At 47.5% G+C, this 14101-nt stretch overlaps 1 protein-coding gene across 2 annotated transcripts in view; it reads right to left on the reverse strand.

Annotated features, from left to right (window-relative positions):
- Positions 1 to 2045: 2045 nt before the first annotated feature.
- Positions 2046 to 14101, reverse strand: part of LOC128336087 (nitric oxide synthase, inducible-like) — a 35430-nt gene continuing 23374 nt past the window's right edge. For both annotated transcript variants that reach the window (XM_053275256.1, XM_053275257.1), the window contains exons 18-27: positions 13699 to 13831; positions 12602 to 12680; positions 11481 to 11659; positions 9693 to 9856; positions 8003 to 8213; positions 6753 to 6840; positions 5794 to 5915; positions 5178 to 5326; positions 3773 to 3967; positions 2046 to 2544 (exon numbers count right to left, since the gene is read on the reverse strand). In XM_053275256.1, coding sequence (XP_053131231.1) covers positions 2416 to 2544; positions 3773 to 3967; positions 5178 to 5326; positions 5794 to 5915; positions 6753 to 6840; positions 8003 to 8213; positions 9693 to 9856; positions 11481 to 11659; positions 12602 to 12680; positions 13699 to 13831 — 1449 coding nt within the window. In that variant the 3' untranslated portion in view covers positions 2046 to 2415. The remainder of the gene's footprint in view (positions 2545 to 3772; positions 3968 to 5177; positions 5327 to 5793; positions 5916 to 6752; positions 6841 to 8002; positions 8214 to 9692; positions 9857 to 11480; positions 11660 to 12601; positions 12681 to 13698; positions 13832 to 14101) is intronic.

Here is a 14101-nt window from a genome sequence, read left to right on the forward strand (position 1 = left end):
GTAAGTTTTGCATATCATGCATGAGGGGATAAGATGGGGGTGGACTTCCAACTGAATATGCAGTTTGGAGAGCAGAAAGTGACAGTATTCCAGACAGTTGTGAAAGCAGAGCCACGTTGTAATGACGTCTGAAATGTGTGTGTGTGTGTGTGTGTTGTACACGTACTACATACTTAAGTTCCTCCTCACAACAACCCTGTGAAGGAGGTTAGGCTGAGAGAGAAGGGACTGGCCCAGAGTCACATCCAGCAAGTCTCATGGCTGAAAGGGGATTTGAACTCGGGTCTCCCTGGTCCTAGTCCAGCACTCTAACCACTACACCACGCTGGCTCTAGCTGTAACTGTCGGGTGGAGCTTCTGCAGATCCCAAGTGGATCAATGAAGAGCAGCTGAGTCTTTATGCCTGGGTATTCCTTCCATGCGTCTTGCTACCCACACAGCAGATCTCAAAACTGCTTGAGTGGGCATGATCCGTTTGAGCAAGGGAGGCGGCCATATGCCCTCGGCCTTCTCTCCTGGCCGTTCATTTTTGCAAACACGTACGTGTGAGGCTGGAGAAGCGGGGAACAGTAAACCATGGGGCTGAAAGCCCACGAAATGCAGCTGGGTACAGTTGGTGACATTTCAATGCCAAGCTTAAACGTGGCCAGGATCATCACAGCGTCAGCCACGGCCATTACAGTCCCTCCCTAGAACATTCAAGGAGGCAGGAGCTCACCAAGGGGGCTGTTGCACCGGCAGAAGGCTGGGGCCAAGTGAGGATGTGAGCCAGCAAAAGCTCTGTTTCCTGGCTCTTCGGGCCAGCCCTGTTTTGGAGGATGCATCGGAGCCCATCAATAAGGAAGCCCTGAGCAGCCAGCTAAGCGTTTGGCCTTCAGAACCGCAGCTTTGCTCTGGCGTAGCATTGCCTCCACTCCTGGGGGCTTGGAAGTGATGGAAGGTGAGGAGATGAAGGACGGGGCAGGCGCCTCACTGGAGGGCACTTGGCCATACGGTCTCCTTCTCTGTACTTTCAACCTTCGAATAAACTAGTCAGGCTTGCAACAGCGGAAGTCTCAATTTCTGCTCTGTCTGGGTGTGTGACTTCTGTAAGACTCCCGTCTTAGGGCTGATTCTGGGCGGCCGGAAGGACTTAGACCTCAACTTGGCTTCATAGACTCACAATTGTCTTTCCCAATATCGCTATCCTGGGATTTAAGAGGGAAAAATACACCCCGTCTCACTGTAGTGGGATGAGCTCTAGTCGCTTTCACCCCGCGAATTTGTACATTTAGTCCCACAGTAGTTAAGCAGATTTTCAAAATGGCAGGGGATGTCTCCACCATGAGTTCCTCACCAGCCCACAAAGACACATTAAGAGCCAACAGTCGTGTTCAGTTCTCACTGTCATCGTGACTTTATTCAGCTCTTGAGAGCCCCACAGTCTTGGAGAACCGGCTCCTCCAGAGATGTACGAGGCTACCAGGATGTATTGGAGAACTTCCCGGGTAGATACGGCAGCTGCACTCTGGCGCTGAGGGTTTCAAGAGGCTTTCCTTAACCGTGGTTGGAGACGCTGGCTCTGCCTGGGTTCATTTTAAACATGAATTCTGGGTAAACAAAATGGAGGCTGAGTTTCACCCAACCACCCAACCATTTTCACCCATGAAAATTCCGCCCAGTTTTGCTCCCTGTGAATTGAGGGTAGGGATTTCGTCTCAGCCGTATAATAAAGACAGAGTTAAGCAGTCATAAACCCACAGAAATTGGGAGGCTTCAGGGCACTTAAGGTAATGTTAAATAGAAGTATCTATGTCATAATGTGTTAAATCCTGATTCCACCCTTCCTTCTCAAAAGGAGTTCAGAGCAGCATGGAGTTCATCCTCACAACAACCCTGTGAGGTAGGCTAGGCTAGAACTGACTGGCCTGAGGTCATTGAATAAAAATTCAGTATAAATATGTGACAGATCTTCCTGGAGAGAATCTATCAATGTGGTCCCTAAGAGTCGACACTGACTTGACGGCACTTAAATCAATCAATCAATCAATCAATCAATCAATCAATCAAATAAATATAGATATATACATAGCAAACATATCTTTTGAAAGCCCCTCTTCTGATACTGATTTAAAAAACCCAATCTAGATTACCATTAGTTTCTTTTCTAAGCATTTAAATGCAGGTGAAAGTCTGATCACAACCTTTGCCCAATAATAGAGTTTTTAAAATAATAATTAAGATGGTGACATACTAAAAGAAAAATTAAAGAATAAATAGAATTAAATAAAATGTAGTGTTTAAAAAAGCTAAGAGCTGGGAGTCCAAATCCTGCACATCCCATCTGTAAAGGCAATGCCAGTTTTCTTGCGGAGGGACAGCAAAACTTGACCCTCCCCTTGGGTGGAAGAGAAGAACACGGAGGCAAAATGATGGCTAAAAGCTGAGATGGGGTTGTGGTCCCAAGCTGGAAGGTTCTGTGTCCGTCTTCAGTTCTTCTGAGTCTCTTTGGTTCTCATGTGGAAATACAGCCCCAAAGATGTCCTCATGGTATCGCTTCTGTTGCTGTCAAAGCACACATAAAGATCTTGTTATTATCCAGGCCGCAATCTGTTAGGTCAGGGGTTCTGTTGGAGATTTGTATAGGGATCAATCCAGTAAAGCCCTTTCTAAACTACTAAAAGGCATTCCTGATTAATTGGGCACCACTTTAAAAAAGGAGTTGATTTTTAATATTAGGTACCCATAAAGCAGGGCCACCTGATAGCGCCGCAGCGAAGTAACGTATCTAGGGAGCAAGAGGTTGCCAGTTCAAATCCCCGCTGGTATGTTTCCCAGACTACTGGAAACACCTCTATCGGGCAGCAGCGATCTAGGAAGATGCTGAAAGGCATCATCTCATACTGTGCGGGAGATGGCAATGGTCAACCCCTCCTGTATTCTACCAAAGACAACCATAAAGAACTGCAAGGGGCGTCCTTTCCAAAGATGTATTCCCCTTCACTCTAAAAAAAGGAAATGTGCTTTTTCTCTTCAAAATTATTGTTTTAGGCATATCCAGATTTGGTCGCTTAATTGATTAAAACTAATGTGATTAATCAGCAAGGATTTCTTGCTGCAGGTATCTTGTATGTACGTAACTAGGAGCTGAGGCTTGTTGATGTCTGGGCAAAGTCGTTTTGCCTAGATTACACTCATTTTTTATTAATGGGCTTGCAAAAGGGAAGTAGAAGAAGAGTTTGAAATTGGTAGGATTTCAACTACAAACATTATTCATTTTATTGAATAACTACCATATACGGTAAACTTGACTCATATAGTAAATTTGCATCTGAGAAAGATCTTCTGCTTCTCTTGGGCATGATGTGGTTTTGGAATTATTGATCTGATTATTGAGTGTTATAAACTTGTGGAGAACAAGAATGGTTAAAAGCTGATGATTATATTCAAAATTTCATATATATCCCTCCCCTCCTGCTTATTCCAGTGTAAAAAGAAGTGCATTCAGCTAATTTCAGTGGCAGGATTGTTCATGCAAAATGTGGTGTCTTTTGGCATTTGGGAAGTAATGATTTCATTCCACACAAACACACCCACAACCAACAAACTCTTCAAAATGTTGAATAGATAACGATGATCTTTTAAAAATTGGTCAAAGTGAGGTATGTAGAAGTGTCAGCCAGCCTGCAAACCCGGAGTGTGCTTTCCTTGCTCTGGTGGAAATCCCTGTTGCCTACGTGAATTCGCTTTCGGGCCAACTTCAACAGCAAACCAAGCGAGAAGCGGAACCAACCTTAAGCTGGAAGAAGTAGGCCTGGGATGCCTCTTCCGACACGTCCAGCTGCCTGGCAAACATCTCCTTTAAGGTCCTCGCCACTTCCCTGGCCATGCAGACATCTCCACAGACAAACAAGTGACCATCTTCTTCATGCAAAAGCCTGTGGATTTCCGCTCCCAGCTCGTTCCGAAGGAGGTCCTGGACGTAGACCTGAAGAAAGGAGGCAAATCCAACCATCATGGTCATTCTTACCACAACATTTTAAGTAAGATGGCGGTGTTGGAACCGTTAGATCTGGGCGTCCCATCATTGAGTCCCCGGATGTTGTTGGGTGGCTGGGGATTATGGGAATTGTAGTCCAACAACATCGGAGACCCAAAGTTAGGAAACCCCCCCACCCAAAGGAGGACCTATCAATCAATCAGTCAGTCAAGCAAGCAAGCAAGCAAGCAAGCAAGCAAGCAAGCAAGCAAGCAAGCAACCCTTTATTATGGTCCTTCCCCATGAAACACTAAGGTCCAAATTTAGACGTGATGTGGGAAACCTACAGGTGGAAGTCCCAATGTAGTTTTCTTTCTCAAAAGTAGTTGTGGAAAAGGAAGGGCTGCCCAATTGGATAAGTCCATGTCTGCGGGAAGGAGGAATTGACCCCCACTTCTCTCTGTGCTGCAACCCTGATACAAATTATCAGGATATTTACGGATATTTATATAGCACTTTTCAACAAAAGCTCCCAAAGCAGTTTACATAGAGAAAAAAATAAAGATGGATCCTTGTCCCCAAAGAGCCCACAATCTGAGAAGAAGCAAACGGCAGACACCAGCAACAGTGCTGGGGACAAGCTGTGCTGGGGACGGAGACGGGCAGTTGCTCTCCCCCTGCTCAGTAAAGAGAGTCGCCACTTTTAAGAGGTGTCTCTTCGCTCAGTTAGCAGAGTGTGTGTGTATGTGCGTGCGCGCGCGCACACACACACACACACACACACACACACACATTGTTGGCAGGGGTGGCAACAACAGGAAAGAGAGCATGCCTTTGCCGCTTGCCTGTGGGCTTCTCAGAGGCATCTGGTGGGTCACTGTGTGAAACAGGATGCTGGACTAGAGAGGCCTTCTTGGGTCTGATCATTAGGAGGAAAGCAAAGACTGTTCTTTTTATTCAGGCTTTTGGTCAATGAGCTGTCCTTTGTGCTCTTTTAAACTTTGAGCTGTATTCATGGGAGGAGAGCTGGTCTTGTGGCAGCAAGCATGACTTGTCCCCATAGCTAAGCAGGGTCTGCCCTGCTTGCATCTGAATGGGAGACTTGCTGGCCCAAAGATGGAGAGGGAGTTGCCAGAGGCAGAGGGAGCCCTTTGGCTTTGCAGAAGATGTGGTTGCTGCTGGCACCCTTCCGAAAAAGGCAAGGCTGAAGGAAGCTTACTTTGGGGCAGCTGGGCTCCCGGGAGTAAGCCGTGTAGACCTCCTGAAGGACCCCCTTCCTCTTCATTTCTTGCATTTCTTCTTTGTAGAGGTGATCCAGGCTGGGGTGCCGGCAACCAAACAGCAGCGTCATGGCCCTGCCCTGGATCCCTGAAATCAACACAGCTCAAAATCAGGATGGCGCTTGTAGCTCACACCTCCTCCGGAACGGAGGGTGTGCATTCACATACTGGCCAGATTTACCCCGAAGTCCCTGCGAGCGAACGGGGAGCCCCTCACACACACGTTGGGTTTCTCATGGCGCATTAGAGTGTAGCCTGATTTATATCCGGGGGGGGGGGCGGAATCCACTTTTTGCATTGGGGTTTTTTGGTTTTGTTTTTTGTTTTGGCAACTTCAGACATGGCAGTAAAGCCTGCTGTGTGAAAAACACCAGAAGATACTCCCGGGCAGTCTGTAATGTGTGCCAGGGGGGCATCTCCTCCAAAGGAGGCGTGCATGGTTGCTGGGGGGAGGGACCCAACCCACCCCGATTTACTGTCTCTCCAACACAGCCCGCCCCGATACCTGATCAACCAATTTTACTGTGCCGCCATGAGGGATGAGGCCTTGGTTACCTTTCTTTTCCAGGTCGTAGAGACGTTGCTGCCAGAAGCTTCTAAAGGGAGCGAGTCCTGTGCCCGGGCCAATCAGGAAGCAGGGTTTGCTTGGGTCCTTGGGAAGTCGGAATCCATCCGCACTAAACAATTCAAAACGCAGAACGGGTTGAGCCTCCCCACACAAGGAGGCTAACCCAGGTTGGTGGCATACTAACCTTGGTTCGCTGGTTGTGTAGGCGGGGGTCAAACTCCCAAACCCTGGTTTGCCAGAACTGGCAAACCCGGAAAATAAACCTGGGTCTCTTAACCCAGTTTGTTTATTTTATTGTTAGATTTTTATTCCGTCTTCCATTAAAAACAACCCCAAGGCAGTTTACAAAACATTTTTAACCCAACCTAAGACTATAAACATTACACAATGAAAATACTAAGATGGAATATAAAAATACAAATACAGTCAATAACACCTGTCTGATTGTGTAAATAATAATAATAAATAATATTTCAATCAAACCTGTCTCCTTACACACTGATATTAGGGGAGGTCTGCATTGAAAGACATGGTTCTATCACTATCATGTGCAGTTCAGGGCTGAGAGATCACAGAAGTGTTCCCAGAGGGCAGGTCCGGGCAATTTGCAAGCAGAGACTGGACAATCTTCTGTCAGGGATATTGGAGCAATTTGGGGCACTGAAGCTAGACTAGGGACCACTGAGGTCTCCTTCAACTCTAACATTCAACGACTCTAATATTTGACAACTCTGAGCAAAGAGGCATCTTTTAAATGTTATTATCTTTAACAAGTTCTTATATTTACTAGTGGCGGCGGCTGTGGTCTTTCTTGTGTTTCATTTTAGATTGTGAGCCCTTTCAGGACAGGAAACCATTTCGTGGGTTTCCCGACACAAGCCACTTTGAGAACCTGGGCTGTAAAGCAGTATATAAATAGCCATAGCTGTGCTATGAACAACCCTACCTGCGCACAAAACAGGGAATCGTCTCTTCCAGGCAGACGGTGTTCAACCAGCTGCTGCAGACTCCATGGTGCACTGGACCTTTTCCATCTGAAGCAAAAAAAGGCGACACCTGTTAAATTCGACACACTCTCTGGAGAGCCAGCTAATTGTACAGGGAAACTTGCAGAGTGTGTGGGTCGGCCTATCCCTGCTTCTTACCTTGCTGGGTTCAAGCTGGATTTTTAATGATTTGTGTCTGTTTTCACTCGTTTGTTGCTTTTAATTTGCTGCTCACCACCCAGAGGTCCCAGGACAATGGGTAATTTAGAAATGTAGGCATTGACCTGGTTTGCACACAGTAAGCAGAATCGGGGCCCAAGCTGAGCTACTGACGTTTTAATCACGGTGTGACCTTGCAAAAATCCCTCCAGACCAGGTTGCTCAAACCAGAGTAACTCCGCTTTTTCTATTTTGCTCTTAGCCAATGTAGGTGGAGAGGCGAATTCTCCTGCCTTGCTTTTCTGGCTGTGTGAACTTACCTTTTCTATTCAGCTACCAGGACTTAGCGGATCTGGAAACAATAGAGAGCTCTGGCTACAGGGGCTGCAGGCCACAGATGATGTGCCACTCTGCAAAGCACACTCTATGATCCTTCACTTCAGCAGGGCTGGATCTGCCTCCTGCTCCTTCGTGGCCAGTCAGAAGGCAGCTGCTGTTATACTGAGGCTTTCCAGTCTACTGGCAGTGCAAAGGATGCTGGGAAGGCATGGAGGCCTCCAAGGACTATCTCAATTTTAGCACTGAATGCATGCCCCACCGGGCTTACTCCTGTGTTTCCTGGTACGCTGAACCAAACAGAGGTTCTGTTTGTGTGCTGCTACTAGGGAAGGAGACCTCTGACCCTCCAAGCCCTCCAATAATGGTCATGTGAACAGGCCCTCCAATAATGGTCCAATAATGGACCCTCCAATAATGGTCCCTCCAATAATGGTCATGACCCTCCAATAATGGTCCAATAAGACCCTCCAATAAGACCCTCCAATAATAGTCATGTGAACAGGCCTAATCACTGCACAGACCTGCCCCCATGACTATGGAATGCCCCTTTTAACAAAGTCCAGCCAGGTTTCATCCCACCAGGTTTCCTGGTGGGGTTACTAGGTTTCCATTCAGGAAGTCCCACCAGGAAATCTGGAAGGTCACTTGCGGGTTTCAGAGAGCCCTCCCGCCTGGAAAGCACATCTCGCTGCCGGAAGCACCCATTAATTACCTCTTGTCCTGTAGGAGACCACGGCCACGGTGAGGTGAAGTTCTCCAGGTGTCCAGTCTTGCGAGGAACTGATGGAGTAGTAACGAGGTTTCAACAAAGGCAGCTGAGACAGCAAGAAAGTGGCTGAGATCTTGATGGAGGGGAACTCCTCCAGGACTTCCAGGATGGTGGGGCTGTGGTGAAACTTCCATTGGTTGTATTCTCCCAGGTTCTAGGAGATGAAACACGGGTATGCCCTGTTCACAAACTGCCTGTCCAGTCTGTGTAGGTATGGCGTTATTCACACTTGAGCCCTATTCAGAGATGATGTTGTACAAGTATACAGAGGTCTGTACACTCGTCCATGTCTTTGTGTGAAAGACTGTTCCTGCGTTCATTTTAGAGCTGAACCCGCTAAATGCAGGGTCCCCTCAATGCACGGTACACATAGAAAGTGTACCTCTGTACCTGTGTTTAGCATAACATGTGAATAACTGTGCCTGTGTACACTGTGCACTCATTATAGGAGTGTTCAACATCATGTCTGAACAGGGCTATGATGTACAAGGCACATATAGTCCTACATTTACTATCCGTACCCTGCATTCAAGTACCCTGGTTTGCTTTAAAACCAAACACATATAGTCCCTTCCATTTAGCAGGGGGAGAGCAATTGGCCCTCTCCAACCCCAGTCTTTTAGACCCTAACCCTAACCCTAACCCCTTTGGGGACAGGAGGCCATCTTATTTCTGCATTGTTTATTTTTGGCTGAAGAGCGGTGTATAAATATTCGTAATAATAGTAGTAGTCGTAGTCATTCACAAACAGAAATGCACATGTATACAGAAATCTGTATACACGTAGAATGTTATGTCTGAACAGGGCTGTACTCACATGATATTTGGACTACTGAGCCTCAGCAGAAGCATCGTAGAACTTTTCTGTTTGGCCAGCAAGTTCAGCTTTTTTAAAAAAAGAGCCAGATATGTGCGAGCACTGTAAGATATCCCCCTTAACGGATGGAGCTGCTCTAGGAAAAGCATCTTGCATGCAGAAGGTTCCATGTTCCCTCCCCGGCAGCATTTCCAAAATAGGTTTTTGAGAAACTCCTGCCTGCAGCCTTGGAGAAGCCGCTGCCAGTCTGTGCAGACAATCCTGAGCTAGATGGACCAAGGGTCTGACTCAGTATATGGCAGCTTCCTCTGTTCCTATCTTTTTTTAAAAAGACCAAGTCTAAGTATTGTAATTAAATAAGTAAAGAGTGTGTTGTCTAATTCATCACGGCCACTTCCTCAGTGTCTCAGGGTTGCACAACTTTGGTCCTCCAGCTGTTTTTGGACTACAGTTCCTATCACCCCCAGCCATAGTGACCCATAGCCAGGTGTGATGGGAGTTGTAGTCCAACCTCTGCGAGGTGGGGGGGCGGGGGCGGGTCAAAGCTGCACAGACCTGCAGTATATTTTCAACTGGTTCACCAAACCCAGCAATTCTCAAAGTTGGGTCCCCAGATATTCTCGGACTCGGGACCAGCTTGTCCAATGAGCCCAGCCGGTGTATGTGTGTGTGCATGCATGTGCGCGCCAGATGAAGCACAGCTGCCTAGCCCATCTGAGCAGGGGCGATGCTGGCTGCTGAAAAAGCAGGCCTACTCCAGAAATCTCCACGCAAGGTTTTAGGGGTTTCCCTCTGGAACATGGCCCCCCGACTCACATGGCCTAAGAGGTCCAGCCTCTCTCTTTCGCCTTCCTCCTGGGCCAGCTGGGAAAGCGTCCGCAGCAAGCGTTGAGAAGGCGGGGCGGTGAGATCCAGGAAGTGCATCAGTGCTTGGGAGAAGGTACAGGCTGGGAAGCGCTTGTCAGCGGTCCAGAAGCCACCTGGAAACGAAGAGGAAACGCGAGAGAAGTTGGAGGAGGGGAAGTTAGCTGGGGAGAGGTTTGCCCAGATCCAAGTGGAGCAGTGAACGGGCTGAGGAAATGGCTTTCTCCGCCCTCCATGGAACTCAGATTCCAGGCCATTTCATCCCCTAAACAAAAATTGCAAATGCAAACACGGCAAATATTTATATAACGCTTTTCAGCAAAAGTTACCAAAAATAAATAATTGAAATTGACAGGACAGCACTCAAAGAAAAAGGTGCAACCTTATACCTTATTTACCCGAAATAGAAGATGACTCTGAATTTAAGATGATCCCCTTGAAAAACAGAGGTTAAATATAGGCTATACCTGTATTTACCCAACAGGAAAAGGACTCTGAATTTAAGCTGACCCCGATCCCCCATTTCTAATGTCAGAGAACTTGAGGGAAACCTTGTCTAAGATTCAGATAAATAAGGTCCCCTTTTTTCCTTTGTTTGTTGGTGTTTTGCCTCCTTTGCATTTCAAAGAGCTACAGTGAGCATTCAAGTGGATAAGTAATCACCTTTTCCTAAACACTACACCTGTCTTCTGAATTGGAGAAGACCCCAGGGTCCCTTTCAGTGCTAACATTCTAGGACTCGATTACATTTCAAAGAACCCCTTATCAACAATACCACAAAAGCCAGCATGATGTCGCGGTTAAAATGTTGGACTCAGACTGGGGAGACCCGAGTTCAAATCCCCATTATCTCTCGGCCTAACCTTCCTCACAGGGTTGTTGTAAGGTAAACACAAACCATGTACATTGCTCTGGGCTCCTCAGAGGAAGAGTGGGATATAAATGTTAACATAAAACAATTCCAAAACTGTTCCAGAATAGTGCTGAACTTAACTTCAACCCCGAATACCACCATTCTATTCATGAGCAAAAGGGAGCCCATTTCAGCAAATAAAACCTCACATCACCACCTAGCCACCTGATATTAATCTTTCCTCCCCCTGTACCATTGTTTCCCCTTGCTGCTGGAACTGCTGCTTTGGGGCATGAAAGCAGCTAATCAGGGATCCTGTCCTGAACATAATGATGTCACAACACTATGTAACTAATCAGATTTGGCGGTGTGATGACATTCCCTAGGGAAATGAAGCCAATTCAGAGGGACAGCAATGCTCCGTGCACTGTATTGCCTTCACTCTGAATTGACATGGTGGGAAGAATACAGGGGTCACCTGAGTGAGCACTGAGAGGAGGGGTGCACAGCTGCCACCTGGGCCTCCAGACAAATTCCAGCATTTTCTGTCTGTCTTTCAGGTCTCCCCAAACAATTTCATGTCCTCTCAATTTCACGTCCTCTTCTGAAACGGCTTAAAGAGGGAGTGCTTTTCACAGAGGATCAACGCACTTCCCCATAAGCAGAACCCTATAAGTTGTATTTGGCAAAGTCAAATCAAAACATGCATTGTCTCCTGGTTGAGCAAGGCTCATGTTTTTCTGGAGATTAGGCTTTAGTTTTTTCCAGGGTGAGGCTTGAAGTTCTATGGAAACAAAACCATTTCTATTTTCACGCAGAGTTTGCTTGAAATCGCTCCCACTTGGCTATACCTTTTCCTGTCCTCCCATTAAAGGCTTCCAACTTACGGTCACTACGCCTTTCCAGCCTGATGATCTCATCCGGTGGAGGAGCGTCCACAACACGTGTGATGAGACCATCCACGAGAGTTTTCTGGTTGCCAGGGAAGATCCCAAGATGGTCTCCGGGGAGATACTGGACTTCCCAATTGGCCTCATAGGAAAGCTTAATTAAGAGGGTAGCACGGCTGAAACAAGGGGTAAAAGGCCCAAAGCTATCATCAGTCAACAGGATTTCCTTTTTGAGACCATGAGACAGGGTATGTTTCAACACGTGGGGAGGGTGAGCCTCTCTTTCTGAGATCCTCTGAAGGCCTCAGCTCTTAACCTTTTATGGGAAACCTTGTCCAGCTCTGATAAATGGGAGGGTTTCACTGTCTGTGAAAAGTTCAGATCGAAGCCCAAAGAGTTAGGAAGGCATTTTAACCCGCCTATATATATTTAACCCACCTATATATGGGAGGAGAGCTGGTCTTGTGGTAGCAAGCATTAATTTCCCCTTTGCTAAGCAGGGTCCACCTTGGTTTGCATTGGAAAGGGAGGCTACATTTGTGAGCACTGGAAGATGTTCCCCTTAGGGGATGGGGCTGCTCTGGGGAGAGCATCATGCAGGAGGCCTCCCTGGTGGCATCTCCAAGTTAGTGCTGAGAGAGACTCCTGCCTGCGACCTTGGAGAAGCCGCTGCCAGTCTGGGTAGACAATACCAAGCTAGATGGACCAAGTGTCTGACTCGGTATACGGTAGCTTCCCTCGTTCCTATTTGGAGCCATAGCTGATCCTCTAAAGGGTTCAAAAAATGAGAGCTGGCCCGAAAGTTTGGAAGTCCAGACTTTTGCCCAAATGGGTGGGGGGTGCCGTGGCAAAGTGGAAAGCCATATGTACTGCCCCCTCGCCCCCGCCGACTTTCATGGGTCCGTGATCCTCCCACCGTCATGCACTATGCAAGGGACACTCCTTTCGGCATCCAGCAACTCCCATGTTTTCCCCAACATCCTTCAGTCATTGAGATAAGCTCAACCACCCCTCACCCTGAGCCCTCCAAAGCGTGCCGAAATGCAGGGGAGCATCTTGGCTCATTCCGGAGACAGGGATGACCAGCAGAAGCTTCAGAAGGATGGGTCCCCACATACCTGGATTTGGGGCTCTGCAGATTCTCCCGGCCCTTGAGCGTCATTGGAACGACGTGTTTCCCATGCATGTCGCCAAGAGCTGTGGGGGGAAACAAATGAGATAGTGATGTCAGTGATAGTTTAAGAGGACACCTTCTCCATCCATCCATCCATCCATCGATCCATTCCATTCCATTTATATCCCGCTCTTCCTCCGAGGAGCTCAGAGGTAGATGGTTGTTTTTATCCTCACAACAACCCTGTGAGGTAGGTTAGGCTGAGAGATATGTGACTGGCCCAGAGTCGCCCAGTGAGTTTCATGGTTGAATGGGGATTCGAACTCGGGTTCTCTGGTTCCCCAGGCTTTGGAATGTGCTCCCCGCTAAAGTAAGAGCCTCCTCACATCTCTGACAGCTTTCAAAAGGGCTGTTAAGACACATTTACACATCCAGACTCTTAATTAGACCTATAGAATTGGTTAGTGCTTTGATGTTTGTTTTAATCGGCATGGTTTTATCATACACCGCCCAGAGACGTGAGTTATGGGCAGTATATAAATATGCTAACTAAATAAATAATGCCAGCATTAATCAAAACTTGATGTTCTTTAGCCAGGGACGGTTTAAAGTTGCAAGATAAGCAGAGGCTGTTGCAGAAGAGTTTCCCTAGTTTGAGGAGAGGCTGGTTTCGTGGTAGCCAGCATGAATGGTCCCCTTTGCTAAGCAAGATCTGCCCTGGTTTGCATTTGGATGGGAGACCACATGTGTGAGCACTGGAAGATCTTCCTCTTAGGGGATAATGGGGCCGCTCTGGGAAGAGCATCTCTATGCTTGCGTGCAGAAGGTTCCAAGTCCCCTCTCTGGCAGCATCTCCAAGATAGAGCTGAGAGAGACTCCTGCCTGCAGGCTTGGCTTGGAGAAGCCGTTGCCAGTCTGTGTTGATTCTCAGCGTTGGGTCCCCAGATGTTATTGGACTTCAGCTCCCATAATCCCCAGGAACCAGAGGCAGCTGTGCCTAGTCTGGCAACCCCTCGATCATTAGAATGAGCCAGTGCTGGTTGTGAGTGCAAGAAGGTAATTACTACAAAGCATTTTGCCCCACAAGCATTGGCGGACTACCTTTTCGCAGATCCAGTGGCTGGGAGTCACAGACTGCCCTGAAGTCCTTGGGGTCCCAGGTCTCGCTGCAGGTGTATGCCTTGGGTAAGAGGATCCGGTGCTTTGCACGGACGTCAAAAAGGTCACAGGCAATCTTTTCAAAAAAACAAAAAGATAAGATGAGGGTGGGTGGGTGTATTTCCACAGGGCAACAAGAGTGTCTTCTGGGTCTGAACCGATAACGTTCTGGCCACTTGAATGAAACATAATTCCGACAACCATCTAGACAGCCCGATATTGAGTGTACTGGGTAGGCATTCAAAGATTGTGATCCTAAGCACACTTTCTGGGAAGTAACATGGGACTTACCTCCGTGTAAACATGCCTAGGAGTTAGGGGTGTGCACGGAACGCTTTGTGCATAC

Source organism: Hemicordylus capensis, chromosome 12 (genome assembly GCF_027244095.1).
Source record: "Hemicordylus capensis ecotype Gifberg chromosome 12, rHemCap1.1.pri, whole genome shotgun sequence".
Classification (NCBI taxonomy): domain Eukaryota; kingdom Metazoa; phylum Chordata; class Lepidosauria; order Squamata; family Cordylidae; genus Hemicordylus; species Hemicordylus capensis.